The sequence below is a fragment of the Danio rerio genome, chromosome 3 (genome assembly GCF_052040795.2).
Source record: "Danio rerio strain M-AB ecotype USA chromosome 3, GRCz13ab, whole genome shotgun sequence".
NCBI lineage: Eukaryota > Metazoa > Chordata > Actinopteri > Cypriniformes > Danionidae > Danio > Danio rerio.
In genome coordinates, this window is record NC_141023.1 from 37,425,585 (window position 1) to 37,442,158 (window position 16,574).

Here is a 16,574-nt window from a genome sequence, read left to right on the forward strand (position 1 = left end):
AACAGTCGTTAGGTCGGCCGTGGCCTAGTATGAACTGAATGAAATAGAAGACTTGTTTAGTGAAAAGCACCGTATTTTAGTCGCCAATAATTTAGGAGACATGGACACTTTTTTTCTCTTCTCCAGCAGATGGAGCCACTTCACCTGTGCTCTACGCGACAACAATACACGTCACTCGCCTACGTCACTCACGTCGTACGTGTTTGAACGTGGCGGCGCGACGAAAACTGGAGATTTATACTTTACATCGGTGCTTTTCTCTTTATACACATCTAACAAGATCAACACCTTAAACAGTAAATTGTTTAAGTTAGTAATTTACGCTTGTCGCGATACTGATGTGCTCGTATTATTAACAGAGCAGACATGACAGCCACGGTAAGCTACAAACAATTAGCATGTTTAACTTAAGTAAACTATTTACCGTATAACTAAAATCAAAATCTCCCATTTTATTGAAGAAATGCTTCTCTAAACACTATTCTTATAATATGTTTGTTGAAACAGGCTTGTAGTAAATGGAAGGGGCTGTTCAGCGTTGGAGAGTTTGATGATGAGGTTTGAAGTGTATTTTTCATTCATTTTTAAATTTATTTGAATGTAGGTAGGACTCAAACCATGTGTACAGTGTGTAGTTTAGTAATACACGTGTGTTGTGTTATTTATTGGAATTATTTTCAGTTTTTAAAGTATACCAAGATATGTAAATGTGATTTAAAGTTGAAATATTATTTTAAAATATTGTTGTTATTGTTTTTTACTTGGTTATGTACTCCCAGAGCCATTTATTTTGATGTTGATATTTAGCTGCTCCATATTGGTGTTTTGTAACATATTTTTTTATGAGGTGAGTTGCTAGCCCAACTCTTAACCCCCAACCTGAAGGACCAGGACATGCACAATGGACCGTTTAGCTTGCCCAATTCACCTATAGCGCATGTCTGATCTGTGGGCCAAACCCACTTGAAAACAGCGAGAACATGCAAACTCCACACAGAAATGCTAACTGACCCAGCCAGGACTCGAACTAGCGACTTTGATGTGAGGCAACAGTGCTACCTACTGCGCCTGTTACTGTATTTTAAATCATCTACAATAGGGCAGCACGGTGGCGAAATGGGTAGCACTCTTGCCTCACAGCTGGGTCAGTTGGCATTTCTGTGTGGAGTTTGCATGTTCACCCCGAATGGGTTTTCTTTGAGTGCTCCTTTTTCCCCCACAAATCCAAAGGCATGCGGTATAGGTGAATTGGGTTAGCTAAATTGTCCGTAGTGTGTGTGTGAATTGGAGTGTGTGGGTGTTTCCTAGTGATGGGTTGTGGCTGGAAGGGCATCTACTGCGTAAAAAGCATGTGCTGAATAAGTTGGCGGTTCATTCTGCTGTGGCGACCCTGGATTAATGAAGGAACTAAGCCGACAAAAAAAAAGAATGAAAGTCATCTAAATACATGCTTAATAAACAAAACTATATAGTGCTGCTCATTGCTAGTTAATGTTAGCTTGCTTTAATTAAATTACATTTTTAAAAACATTTGTCAAATCCGAATTCATATTTGTTGATGTTGAAATGTGCCTTTGCTTGGTCATCATTGATTTTTCATCTGCAGGATTTGCTTGAAGCTGATTGGACGTGTCCACCAAAACCCACATCTTCTACCACTCCTTCTGGAGCTCCACCATCTGCGTCCTCGCATGTAACAGCTGAAAAATCCAATCATGCTCAGCAGAGTTGTGTTGGCATGTCATCAGACTCTAGTTCCGTGGCGACTCTTCGTACCCCAACATATGGCGCTATCAGTCTCCTACCAGACCTCACTTGCCATCAGCCACTCTCCCCCTCAGTTTCTTCCCTCCGAGCGCCTGCGTCGTCCCTGCAACATTCCTTCAATCCATTAAACCCCCCACCCCCAGCATCCCTCAGTGTCCCGCAGAGAGACCTCCCTCCTCAGGATGACTTTGACGACTGGGATGTGGATCTGGAAGAACTGGACAGCATTCCTCAGATGATTTCTGAGCCACAAAATAATCAAACCTCACAACTGCGCTGCATTTCGCCTGCTAAACGAATGAGACCGGCAGCATCAGGGATGTTCTCATGTGGCACGTTTGCTGCAACCTGCTCATCGCCAATTTCACAGCCTCTAGTCAACACCTCATTTGCATCCACAGTTCGCGTCCCCATGCATCCAGCTACGCCAATTCAGAATCAAAATCACATGCACCGCATCACACACATCTCACGGTTTCCCAGGCCTGTGACTCCCAGGCCTACAGTCGTGTCACCTATGTGCCAGAGGAGCATTTCGACCCCGAGGACCCCGCTGCAGCACAGAGGATCTCTTTTTCACTCTGTGTCTTCCACTGCTGATTCCTCTTCCACATTTACACCTCGTCCTCTCAACACACCTGTCCTGACCAATCACCTGGTCCAGCTGGTGTCTGCAGCTAATAAGACACCTCAGAGACCACAGAGCCGCATGATGCCAGCCAAAGCTCGCCGTTTCCCCGGGCCAGCAGGAGCACTGCCACAGCAGGTCAGCCAAACACCGTTTCAGCTGATTATTGTTAATTACACCAGTATGTACTGCCTGATGTACTGTTTTATTACATGTTTATTAATGTTCTTTAAGCTGGGTTTTTTTTGCACGTGGAATATATTCAGCTGGACTTAATTAATCATAATTTGAAACAATCTGGGATAGTTTTGTTCTTCAAAAGTCAGCTAGGAGTTGTTATCATAATAACCTGCTCAAGGAAAAGGCTCATTTTATATGAACAGGATTAGAATCTGTCATTTCAAGCAAAGGCGATAGGTGATGAAGGTTTCTATTAACTGCTGTTTGTTCTTACAAAAATATTTTAATGAATTAGGAAAAATTCCATCATCATTTTTAATGTTAATTTCTTTTTTTAAATCAGCGTTCCCACGCTTCTTGTGTGTACTTGAATTTCAGACCGGAGGTCTACCCTCAAAATCATGATCAGCAATGCAGTGATTGGCTGACTGTACAACAGCGTAGTGACATCATCTGGTTAATATTATCAACGTGGGTAAAATTACATAAAATTAATAGTCAACAGTTTGTTAAATATGATGCGTAATAACTTTTCACACTTGTGGCCTGCAGGCTTTACACTTTCATGCGTCGAGAGTATTTAGCAATTTATTTAGTTTTGCTTTTAGAGCAAATTTTCTTTGTTATAGTAGCCCAGGCCTATTCAAGTTTCCTAATAAATGGATGTTTAAAAAAATTTTGCATCAAAAAAGCATTTTGATATTGGTAAAATTGGTATGACCAACTTTCGCGAAGCATCAAATCACTGACGTATTATCTGTTAAAACGTCTGCATGACGGCATAAATTATTATTCCTTTCCTAACAAAAATAAGAATATTGGTCATGTCCATTATCATACATAAATTGTGCTAAATCTGGGTTGGTATTTTTAAAATGGTACGCATTTGTATATAAAAAGTCAATATTAATTAATGTTCTCATTGAACCCCTTAAGGAGAGAATATCCCTGTGACAGTTTTTGTACTTTTATCTCAGAGTGTAGATTGGATAACAGTTTTATTTATAATTTTTTTTAAAACTTCTATTCATATATATATCTATATATATATATATATATATATATATATATATATATATATATATATATATATATATATATATACACACACACACACACACACACACACACACACACACACACACACATTTATATATTTTTTTTACTATTTTCCCCAGCCTTTGTAACCTATAGGTTACTACTGTAAGACAATGTCAGCGTTATGTACATACTTTCAGTATACCTTTGCTTGAAATGACCTGATCTAATCCTGTTTATCAAATAAGCCTGCTCCTTAGCAGGTTTGAGCTACCAGAACTGTTACTATGATAACAACAACTTGGATAAGTTTTGAAGAACAAAATGATCCTGGAATCTTACCTAATTGGTCCGACACCCATCCAGTCACCAACAATCTATCTAAATTTTGATATACATGTATGTTTTTTTTTTATTGCAAAGAGATGGTTATTTTTACAACAGCTGTTATACATTTTACAGCAATTTTTAAAATAAATTCCCTTATCAGGAAAAGAAAACTAAAAGCAATTACACAAAATTTTATGATAATAAAAGCAATATATCTCTTTACATAGTCTTCAATTTACACAAAAACCATTTTATGCGTTAGGTTAAATAGGAGTTATACTCTATTCATTTGGACCAAAAGCAAACACTTATATTTATTGGAATTATTTTTTGTAGTTTTCTTCAAAATAAATATACAATAAACACATTAAAATATGTGGTCAAGAAATAACTAACTTTTGTTTTTACCAATTCCATTGATCCAACCAGGCCATTACCAAAAATCTTTAGTGTTTAGCCCCATGTAAGACTATAATCTCATTTATAGTGTTTTTTTCAAGTGTTGAATTTGACTTGATAAAACCTGCAGAAACCATGAAATAATAAATGTAAGGCAAGGCAAGTTTTTTCATATAGCACATTTTATACACAGTGGCAATTCAAAGTGCTTTACATAAACAGGAATAAAAGAAACGGGTATAAGAAAAAAAATAATAATAAAAATGATAAAAAACAAAACATAAAAACAGATAAAATGTGTTTTAAAAGAATGAAAAAGAAGAGAAAAACATAAAAGTGTGATCTGTCAGACGATGTAAGTGTAATGTTAAGTACAAAAAAAGACTTTCATGGCACTATGCTGGGGTGTTAATTACAAAGGTGCTTGGTTTAAAATTATTAGTGATTTAAAACTTAATTTAATCTTTAATTGTGGTGTCCATGTAATTTAGTCCTTTAAAATAAACACAAGCACATGCAGCACTCTGAGATAAATCCATCCAGATATTTTAATCAGATTTGAAATTTAGTTTGAAGAACCAGATTAGGCAGAGGTCTGTGATCACAGACCATCATTATATGATCCGGGATCTATCAAATCATCTCCGGTGATTTAAACGAAGTACAAAGAACGATTCTCTGGAGATGTTTGCATTCTCACAGATTCCTTTACAGAGTTTCTGCATTGTTTGTGTGGTTTAATTGTCTTGTAGGTCAGTGGGCAGAGTCTTGATGACATTGTTGTGTCAGTTCCTCAAACACCTGCACATGGAGCTGTTGCACGTCTAAGAAATGAGGTATGTGAATGTAAATTCGAAACTCTTGCAAGTGAATTTGAGGCTTGTAGTGTTGTATTTTACTGTTATAGGTATTCCAGGTTTAATTTAACTAAAACTAAGCAAGCAATTCTATCTTACTGAAATGAACTACTGACAAACATACATAAAATAAAATCAAAAGTATAACCTCCTAAATTTTTTTGGCATAGACTCAAAAAGATGTTGATCCATATTGACATGTCATCATGACACAGTTGCTGCAGGCTTGTGGCTTACACACCCCTAATGTGAATCTTCCGCTCTGGCACATTTCAAAGGTGCTGTATTGGATTTAGATCTGCCGTCTGCAGAAGCCATTTGAGTTAAGTCTATTGTCATATTCAAGAAACCAGTTTGTGATCATCTAAGTTTTGGTGCATCGTGTCTGGAAGTAGCTATCATAAGATTTGTTCATTGTGGCCATAAAGGGATGAAAACTGTCAGCGACATTACTCAGACAGTCTGTCGTGTTTACATGATGCTCAACTGCATATATTCTGTTTGCATGCTTGAATTTCCAAATAGGTCATCTAGATCATTCTTAAATACTGGCACCAACAAACATGCCAAATTCAAAGTCACTTAAATCAACTTTCTGCCATTGTTATGATGCCTATCATGAACTTCAGCAGATCATCTTGACAGCATTTACATTCTCAAATTGAGTTGCTGCCAGCTTGCCATATAAGGGTGTCCGCAGGGTCTTAAAAAGTATTAAAAGTTGCTAAATCAATGTAGAGAAATTTAACACCCTTAAAAAAATTTAAAAAGCAAGGTTTTTGCAAGGTTTTAAATGTTATATCATTTTTGAACATGCAATGCATGGTTGTATGCAAACGTTTGCCTAAATGAAATCTGCGAATATCAGGATGCTGTGTAGTTTATGAAATCCTAGGTTTGACATCACGCTGCATTGTTTACTGCAGTAACCAAAGCAGTACCATTATTTCTGCAATTCTATAGGCTCCAACCTGCTGAATTAGTTAGATTTAATAGTTCTACAGTTAATAGTTTTATTCAATATATGAGTAAAGTTTTAGTTTCTTACATTAATATTCAGTAAATATACTGGAAGTTAAAATCTCGCCAGTATTTCCAGTTAAAATCTAAAGTGGTTATAAGATCTTAATGTATGATAAGAGTCTTTAAAAAGGTCTTAAAAGGTATTGAATTTCACACTCTGAATTCTGATTAGATATTTGTGCAAAGAGCAGTTAATAAAGTGGCCTGTGAGCATCCTATAGATAGATGGATGAATAGATCATAGTTTTAAACTACTTTAAACTGCTTTAACATTAACATTGTTGTTATAGGAGCAAAAACCAAAATATACAAAAATTACTAAAACTTGAGTTAAGTAAAATTCAATCGAAGCATCAACATAATTATTTATTACCAGCTAAAAGCATCTAACTAAATCTGACATTTTTTGATAATTGGCTAACTACTTATTTTAAGGTGTCCTTATTGCGTGTTTCCATGTACTTACTATAGTATATACAATAAACTCTATGCAGCTACCCCTGACAATATCATCACTTTAAAATCAAGTCTAACCAATGAAAGCTCTTAATTAAAATGGTACAATGATAATTTCTCTTTTCATGCTATCACTTTTTTAAGCTCTACATTTGTGTGTATTCACATAGACACGTTCACATTTTCTCAACTTTTGTTTCAAAATGCCCTCAGACTTGCACTGCTTTTCTCAGCAGGTCTCCAGCTCTCAGGTGAGTGAGGAAGAGGAGTTCAGCAGGGGGCCGTGGGCAGTGATGAAGGCTGAGATGGGATTGGATGAGAAGAACCCTTCATGCTTCCTGCACTCTTACAGTGTTGTCATGGTGCTGCGCAAGGTGAGTTATTTAAATCTCACAGCAGACCGTATTAAAACCAGCTCATTTTAGGGTTTGTGCGCACAATCTTTTTAAGCGTAGAACTTTGTTAGTCTGACGATTTTTTCATTTTACCCAGATTCCAACAATAAACATTTGCATTGCTTTTATTTACGCCTGAAGTGGAAATCCATGACTGTAATCAGGACAAATGAGGAATCTCAGCTCCCTAAATGATTAACACAAACATAATCACCGTTGTCATCAGTCACCTTAAAGTGATTATTAATGTAATTTTAATGTGTTTTGCCCAGTGTGTCATAACGATCCTCTGCTAATGGTACACGTGTTAAATATTCATTAGGCTGACAAATGCTGATTAGTTTTTCTCTTGATTCATTATCAGTGGCCTTGAGGCTGAGCTGCAACTTATGTTTTTTTTTCATTCAGTTTCTTTCCTTTTTTTGTGTTCTCTTGGTGCTTCTTTGTAACTTTCCCTCTTCCCCTCTCAATTCTCCAGGCAGCTCTCAGACAGCTAGCTAAGAATAAGGTCCCCAATATGGCTGTGGTCTTGAAGAGCATCACGCACACACATGCAGATGCAAAAGCTGTCTTCAGGGATCCCACAGGTACTGCAGATAATTAGGGTGGGATGTACACCACTAGCCAAGTTTTAGAAGACCAAAATTATCTAATGACTCAACAAACTGAAAACTGTATTTTAGATGTTTCAAAGTGGCCATTTTTGTTAACATTTATAGAAAACATTTTATAGAACGCTTTCTAATGTACTCATCTGCTGCTTAGTTTTTGTTGTTGTTATTAATATTATTATTGTTATTATTAATGTTATTTTGTATATTGGTAAATTTTATATTTATCCGCTTGATATTTTTGTGATTTTTTTTTCTTTTTCTTTTTGTTTTTCTGTCTACTACTATTACTACAGTAGTCTACAAGTGTATCAAATGTTTTTCATAATTGTCCAAGATTGGGTATTGTTCAAGAACTATGGAAGGTTTTGATCTACATCAGATGTTTACTACTAGTACTAGTAGTACAAAAAATAACCCCAAAAAGATTTGTTCAGCTGTGATCATCAGTCATCATAAAATGTGATTAAGAATGAGTTTTGTAAGTTTAAAATGATAGTATTTCTGTTTCCAAAATAAAAAAAAAGCTAATCTACTGTTAGCTAATTTTAATATTATGAATTGTTTTTGGACCGCAAATCAACATATTTCTGTAGGATATTCAAATACAACACATTTTAACATTTTCACAGTATTTCTGTTTTGACTATACTCTCACTGGCAACTTTATTAGGTACATCTGTTCAACTGCTTGTTAACGCTAATTACATGGCAGCAACTCAATGCACTTTGCCATGTATACATGGTCAAGACGGTCTGCTGCAGTTTAAACCAAGCATCAGAATGAGGAAGAAAGGTGATTTAAGTGACTTTAAATGTGGCATGGTTGTTGGTGTCAGACGGGCTGGTCTGAATATTTCAGAAACTGCTGATCTACTGGGATTTTCACGCACAACCATTTCTAGGGTTTAAAGAGAATGGTCTGAAAAAAAGAAAATATCCAGTGAGCGGCAGTTCTGTGGGCACAAATGACTTGTTGATGCCAGAGATCAGAGGAGAATGGCCAGACTGGTTTTAGCTGATAAAAAGGCAACAGTAACTCAAATAATCGCTTGTTAAATAACTACTTGTTACGTCCAACCTTGGGGTTGATGGGCTGTAGCAGCAGAAGACCACACCAGGTGCCACTCCTGTCAGCTAAGAACAGAAAAGTGAGGCTACTATTTGTATTGTAGCTCACCAAAATTGGGAAATAGAAGATACTACAAACATTGCCTGGTCTGAATAGTCTCGTTTTTCTTATGCAACATTCAGGTGGCAGGGTCAGAATTCTGCGTCAGCGACATGAAAGCATAGATCCACCCTCCCTTGTATAAACGGTTCAGGCTGGTGGGGGTGTAATGGTGTGGGGGATATTTTCTTCTTCACACTTTGGGCCCATTAGTTCCAGTTAAGCATCGTGTCAACGCCACCTGAGTATTGTTGCTGAAAATGTCCAGCCCTATATGACCACAGTGTACCTTCTGATGGCTACTTCCAGCAGGATAACACACCTTGTCATAAGGTATGAATCATCTCAGACCGGTTTCTTGAACATGACAATGAGTTCACTGTACTCAAATGGTCTCCACAGTCATCAGATCTCAATTCAATAGAGTACCTTTGGGATGTAGTGGAACGAGATGCTCACATCATGGATGTGCAGCTGACAAATCGGCAGCAATTGCGTGAAGCTATCATGTCAATATGGACCAAAATCTCTAAAGAATATTTCTGCTACCTTGCTGAATGTATGCCACAAAGGATTAAGGCAGTTCTGAAGGCTAAAGGGGGTTCAACACGGTACTAGTAAGGTGTACCTAGTTAAGTGGCTGGTGAGTGTATATTTTACATCAATAAAATGCAATATTTTTCAAAAACTTTTATCCCCAAGCATATGGGTACTTGATTTCTTTTAATGATTAACCTTTTTTATATTGTTATGTTTATGTTAAGAAATTAATACTAGGTTACAAAAATTATATTTATTGACAGCAGTAATTTTTTTTAGTATTTAAGCATATGTTTTAAGAAATGGGTTAAATCTATAATATATAAAAATTTAAGTTCCATTTTTCAGTGGTTAAACTAGTTCCCATATCCATCTCTCTCTCACACCAACACAATCACGTTTACTTTGAAATCAGGAGCTCCCTGTCTGAACTGGTGGTCTTGCTCTGATTGCACACTCTTGTTTGATTTGTCTCTTTCTGTTTCATTTTCTTTGTAAAGGTGAGATGCAGGGCACAGTTCATCGTCAACTGGTGGAAGAAAGACAGGGAGAGCTGAAAACAGGAGCTGTGTTACTACTCAAACAAGTAACTATCTTTTAGACCTTACTATAAATGCATTTACAGTAAGTATGCAGCATAAATTGACCATATTCGATTAGCCAACCTGGGAATTTCTGCTGAACATGTCATATTGACTCACTGCATTTCTTCTGTTCAAAATGATCTACTTTGCCTGAGTAAGATAACATTTAAAATGGGTCACACACAGGACAAGAAACACTGCACCAAATTGCATTGTGCCACATCACATCCTTAAAATATAAAAAATGTGAAAAATACACATGGCCCTGTTTACACTAATACGCCTTAGTTAAAAAATGGCATTTTTATAGAATAAAATCACTGTCATAAATATTTTGTGCGTAAATAAAATTGATGTACCTAATGAACAAATGTCATGCTATAGTTAAACATCGTTAAGTGATTCATTAAGAAATTCTGCGCTCGCTGCCTGTAACGTTAACTTACATTATGCTCACTATCCTCTGTCTCTTCTTAATTTTGATTATTTAAAATGTCACTGAAACACAGCAAAAATGGACCTCATTAAGTCTCCACACTTTACTACAGCTCATGATGGACATTCCCTAAAGAGAGAATAACAAAAATCGTACCTGATTAGGTGTGTGGAACTCGAGTTCCCAGCATGTGCACCGTTGTGATCGATGGCTCTCGCTTGTTTATTAATGCCTGTGACAGCAGTGGCGTAATTTTGACAGTGGAGTGTCGCTTTTTGATTGGTACTCGTAATCATGTTGTCGTATGCGTGGTGAAACTGTATTTCGTATTTGTAAAGTACACCCATCGTAAATGTATCAGTCATATACAAACAGACAAAGAAAATGACGTATCTGTCTGTTCTAATCGCAGATTTTGGAATTTGTACCCTCGTAAAATTACAAGTATGTTTCGTTTTCCTTTACGTTTTTATAATTACAGTAATCATAATTTTTTTATTATGTTTTATAATTGCGAAAATAAATTTCACCCATGAAACATTTATCACAGTGATTTAATTCCATACATTTTAGAACCAAAACGATCCACATCCACACTGACCTTTCTAAAAAGCTGTTTTTCCACAATATACAACTAAAAATGCACATCCCGTGACCACACACACACAGGCACACATACACTGTCATGCGCTGCAGCCTATGCGTGCATCTGAGCTCCAGCAGTCAGCGAGTGCTTTGAGTACAAAACACCAGAGAGCAGTGCACGTCGGACAGTTTATCAAGGATGTTCTGCTGAGTCGCGTCTCACTATCGTTGTTAAATGTGATATTTAATTAATCTGGTTTTTATCTAACGACTCTTCTGTCTTTTGAATCTATCAGGTAACGTGTCACAGCATCAGCACACTGCTTAATACTTTTGCTTTCATGCTTGTACTTAGTAATTTTAGCTGAAACCTCAGATACTGTTGGGTAGTTTTTGTTGGTTGTGCACCTTTTTACTAACCAAGTTTGTCGACGCCATTATAACGACACCGATCACTCTGCCTATTCATGCCAGAGTCCCTCAGAAAAAGTGATTGACGGGGGGTAATTTGTGCGTAACTTGTTTTATTTAGGATTTTATTATGGGTAAAACAAATACCATGCGAGTCAGGTGATTGAATCGGTAGGTTACAAATGATTAATTTGTTATGAATTTATTATTCCTAAATAACTAATTCACGATGCCATCATGTGTCGCAATGTTTCACATTAGACATCGCACAATGCCAAGTTATGCGACATCGCCCAACCCTACTCTTACTTGTCAAACAGATTGAGAAATGTGCCTGGGCATGGTTGTTGTAGCATAGTGTGAAGACACCCTAAATATACGAACAATGTCCTGTCATCATGCGTATAACATCATACACCCTCCACTTCCGTTTTGGTTTATCGAAAACAGGGAAACTCCAAAAACATTTTAATATGTTGTGTGTTTTATTAGACAGGACAGAACAGCATTATAACAGAACTCTAAAATGTATCTAGTTAAAACAGCGCTAGTGCCTCAGCAGTCTCATTTCACCGCTAAGTTTTAAAAACTTCAGCCTATCCATGATCATGATTGTCCTATAAGATGTAATGAAGACCACAACTCCCATGATTCCACACTCGGTCAAGGCAACATCAGAATGCTACTTTTGTTTTTGTTGTGAATACACACCAGCAGAAAAATAAAGTGCATACTATCCTCTTAAGAATCTTGCATACGGTCAACTGATCACTTTTTCCTATTTTAATTAAGCATCACATCTTAACTGAGCTATGGCACCTTCGTGGCCATTAAATCATTAACCGTATTTGCAGATCATTTTCTCTTCTCTTCTTTATCATGTTCAGTTTTTCATACATTCATTCATCCATTCGTTTTCTTTTCGGCTTAGTCTCTTTATTAATCTGGGGTCGCCACAGCGGAATGAACCGCCAACTTATCCAGCACATGTTTTACGCAGAGCGGATGCCCTTCCAGCTGCAACCCATCACTGGAAAACATACACACTCATTCACACTCAGACACTACGGACAATTTAGCTCACCCAATTCACCTATCGCACATGTCTCACCTATAGCACCCGGAAGAAACCCGCGTACACGGGGAAAACATGCAAACTCCACACAGAAATGCCAACTGACCCAGCTGAGGCTTGAACCAGTGACCTTCTTGCTTTGAGGCGAACATGCTACCCACTGCGCCACCGTGCCCCCTTCAGTTTGTCAATGTAATAAAAAGGTTTCTCAATTGTTTTTTTATAGGTGGGTGTGTTTTCACCATCACACAGAAATCACTACCTGAATGTCACACCCAACAATCTTCTCCGGATATATCCACCTGATGGGGTCTTCCGTAACACCCAGCCATCCAATCATCCGCCGGTGAGTCACTTTGTTTTGCTTTCCAATGCATTTTACAGTTCTGGTTTTAGTTATTTTCTAAACCCATTTCTCCAGGTGTTTAATGAATCTAATATGTACTGAGGAGATGCTCCCCAAATTAAACAATTTGTTTTTGTATTGCTCATTCCTTTCCAATTGCGGTGCATACACACCCGCAGGAGCTTGCGTTGCGCTGTGAATCCTCCAGGCCTGCGGGGGGTCCTGTTTCTCAGATGGAACTCCACTTTGATGACGAAGACGACGGTGAAAATGCAGTTGTGGAAAGTAGTGCTGCTGATGGTTTAGACATCTCAGCTGTCTCTAATGAGCCCTGTCAAGCATCTGAAGTGTTGGAAACCGCAGAGGACACAGCGTGGGACGCAGGTGTGTATGTTGCAGGATCGTCAATTAAGAAATGTCACACAAACTAAAGTGCTGTTTTAGTCACAAAGCAATGCTGGTGTGCAACAGCAGTATTTGTGCATGAAGTGAAGTGAGGATTATGTTTTTCTCCTGCTTTTCTGTTGACACTGCAGCTGTAATTCAGGTTTTACATTGCTGGTGCTGAGAAAAAGGGCTGGAATGTGCATTTAGTATATTGTGACTAAATCCATTTAACCACTGTAGAAAATAGTGAACTAGTCGCAATTTTTCCTTAAATGAAGCATTATTTTTTTATTACTCATTTTATAAAGCAGTATTACTTATTTTTATTGTATTTAATAGTCTGAATCAGAATAGTAAATCTTAAATCAGAGTGGAAAGTTGTCTTTATAAAATCAATGCAAAGATTAAATGACTAAATGAACAAAAGTATCTGTCAGTGCCGTATAAAAATGACTACATTTGTTCTTTTTATAATCCATAACTAGCCCTTTTTTGACAAATTTGTTTTAAGAAACTTTTTTTCAATTAAACACATTTTAATATAAAAACAATCAAACAAAAAAAATCCTAGGATTTTTTTGCAGTATAAACTTTGTGGTATTGCTAATAATTTTGTTCTCTCTATGATTTGTCATATATAAAACATTTACGTAATGTGTTCCACTCATATTTTTTTACGTTATGATTGGGGGTGCGGCGCACTGCGGATCTTCAGACTGCACAGACACAAACACAAGTAGTTACGGTGTTAATTTATTATTTTTTTATGACAGCAGTAAAAAACAACAATTATTTGAACTGTACAACTGTAAAGGCTAAAAATAAACTTTTTATTTTTCATAATTTGTCTTGACCTGCAAATACATAAGCTGTTAAAATTTGCTTAAAGCAGCAAATGCTGTTGTAATAAGTATTTATTACCCTGTTCATGGTTGAGATGTCCCCTCTCACAGTTTACACTGCTGACTGGGATCGTCAGGACAAAAGAAGCTATTTTAAACTTAAAATTGAAAACTACCTTTAAAAACTAAGTGCCTGACAGTGATGGGAAGTTCTGATCATTTTACTGACTCGGACCTTTGAGTCTCGTTCGTTGTGAATGAATGGTGAATGAATCTTCAACCCTCAAAGACATTTTATTCAATTTACCAAAATGTTATCTATAAACTTTTCTACAACTAGCCCAAACACTCATTTCAGTACAATCAAGTCATGACTAAAATGCTATAAGAGAAAATAATCATTTATTATTACCTGGTCTTTTGTCTATGATTATGTCAGCTCTCCTCTTCTAACATGTCTTCAAATTTGAGTCGTTAGTTCATGTCACACTGACAGTCCCATAGAAGCTTAACCGAAGCACACAGTCTGAGCCAAAAGGAGCCATGATTAGTTTACCTTTTAAGTCTTCTGTTTATTTTGTTTGTTCATCACGTAACAGCATGTAAAAAGATATGACTCAAACTCGGGGACTCGAAATTAATGGATCAAATATTTTTTCGGATCTAAATTCATATGACTGACTTCTGTCTTTGATGTGATGAATGAACGACTCAAACCCGATAGAAGACTCAAAAAAGGAAGTAATCTTCTCCACCTTCACAAATGTGCAGGTGCACAAATGAACGAATTGCTCCTTGAGAGGACTCATCATTCTCGAGTCACATAAAAGATTTGTTCAAAATTATTCACTTGTCAGATGTGGCGCACACAGTCTATGGGCGAGCACTCTCATTCAAATACAGCGGAGAGTGGCTGTGTGGAACTCCCCCGTTCGTTATTCAGAGAGCAGAAATTTGTAAACAAGCGACTATGTAGAGACAGAAAGGACTTGCCTTTGTGTAATTAAGGTATTACATATGGCTATTTAGCTTGTTTATTAAAAGAAGCTGTGATTAGGCGCTATATAGAAAATAAAATTAACTTGACTTCAAGGGGAGCGTGGTAAGCCATTGGGATGGTGGGGGACCATGTAATGGGAAAACACTAAAGTTGTTACAGACTTCCTTTCTAGAGCCCTAAATGACTCCATGCTGCTAGTTTAACTGCCACGACAAACTAAACTGTGCTGAGGAAAGTATTATGCTATCTTTGTCAGATTCTTTACAAATATTGAAAAAGGATTCAGTGAAGTATCACTGCCAGGCCTGGAATGAGCTAGTGTGATGTCTGAATATAGACAAAATTTGAGCAGATCATGATAAAGTTTTGCTTATCGCACACCCCTAAGCTGGCTTCATTTTCATTCAGGATTTTTTTAACATTTAAGCTTTATTTAAATTCATGATAACAGTTTTTCTGATAAGAATAATGCAATTATCATAATGGTTTTTATCAGGCAATTCACTCGACTCAATCAGATTTCAACAAATAATAATTTGTCTTCCAGACAGTGGGTGGTATGCTATTCTGAGCACTACTATCTGTTTGAAAGGGGAAAGAATTTCTCATTGTAATGTTTTGCATGCTTCGGTGGCTTTAAACTGCGATTTTTTTTTTTTTTTTTTTTTTTTTTTTTTTTTTTTTTTTAAATTTGTATATTAATCTCATGCTTCTTTTTTTAAAGATGACCTTGATGAGCTGCTTGGAGAGTTACCTGTGGAGTCATATGATGGATTGCACTAATTACACAGTCACTTTAAACACTAAATATACTTGTAGAGCTCATATTAATACATACATCAACTGTATCCACCATAAAAAAAACACCCACTAAACAAAGACTTCACTAAATTTGTTCAAGTTTTATGTAAACGGTTGTAAATATGTACAAAAAAAGATTTATTTGTCACATGCATACGTTGAATAAATTACAGATGAGACCTGGAAAGATGTGCTCAGTTTTTGAAGTATGCTGACAAATGCAGCAGCAGCCATGATTACACCTGATATTCCAATTTTTGAGGATGATGTTAAAAGAAAGTGTGAACGGGGTCTAAAACATGCTAAGCTTTTCCAGTTTTAACCACTTCCACAGGTAGTTGGAAATGTGTTTGATAATGTTGCATTCTGTGGTTGAATATATTTGAAAGGACACAAAAAGCAAAGCGTAACACATGAACATGATTTCAGTCACTGAATTGAGTTTTGAAATGAAAGATGTATTGATGAAGTTAATGAAAACATTTTTGAAAGTTTATACGTAGACTATAATGCATGTAGATGTTTAAGGGACAGTTTTGCACCCAAAACTAAAAATGTACTTGCCCTCAAATATCCAAATCTCAGTTTAACACAAAAGAAGATACTTCGAAAAATGTTTAAAAACCTGTAAGCATTGACATCCATAGTAGGAGAAACAAAATGATGAATATTTTAATCCTCAAGTTTTATATGAGAATTGTGTTCTTAATCA

General features: G+C 36.6%; 1 protein-coding gene across 5 annotated transcripts; it reads left to right on the forward strand.

Annotated features, from left to right (window-relative positions):
• The first annotated feature begins 186 nt into the window (after nt 1-186).
• Nucleotides 187-16,049, forward strand: hrob (homologous recombination factor with OB-fold). Of its 5 annotated transcripts, none has more exons than XR_015481067.1 (10): nt 187-378; nt 508-558; nt 1,607-2,533; nt 5,095-5,178; nt 6,912-7,052; nt 7,552-7,660; nt 9,896-9,981; nt 12,713-12,832; nt 13,012-13,557; nt 13,791-16,049. XR_015481067.1 is itself a non-coding variant. In XM_087245012.1 (10 exons), exons 1-10 carry the CDS (start codon nt 367-369, stop codon nt 15,842-15,844), a joined length of 1,794 nt encoding a protein of 597 aa, XP_087101138.1. In that variant the 5' UTR covers nt 187-366; the 3' UTR covers nt 15,845-16,049. The 5 variants fall into 5 exon arrangements, 2 of the variants coding, with proteins under 2 accessions (XP_087101138.1, XP_087101139.1); XR_015481068.1 differs by having other exon boundaries at nt 6,915-7,052; nt 13,791-15,869; XM_087245012.1 differs by having other exon boundaries at nt 13,012-13,216; nt 15,786-16,049.
• Nucleotides 16,050-16,574: the final 525 nt, after the last annotated feature.

Bases quoted from the DNA above. Each gene is read 5' to 3' on its own strand.
- hrob (XM_087245012.1), top strand. The intron at 5,179-6,911 runs GTATGTGAATGT...TGCTTTTCTCAG, and splicing joins TTGCACGTCTAAGAAATGAG to CAGGTCTCCAGCTCTCAGGT. The intron at 13,217-15,785 runs GTGTGTATGTTG...CTTTTTTTAAAG, and splicing joins GGACACAGCGTGGGACGCAG to ATGACCTTGATGAGCTGCTT.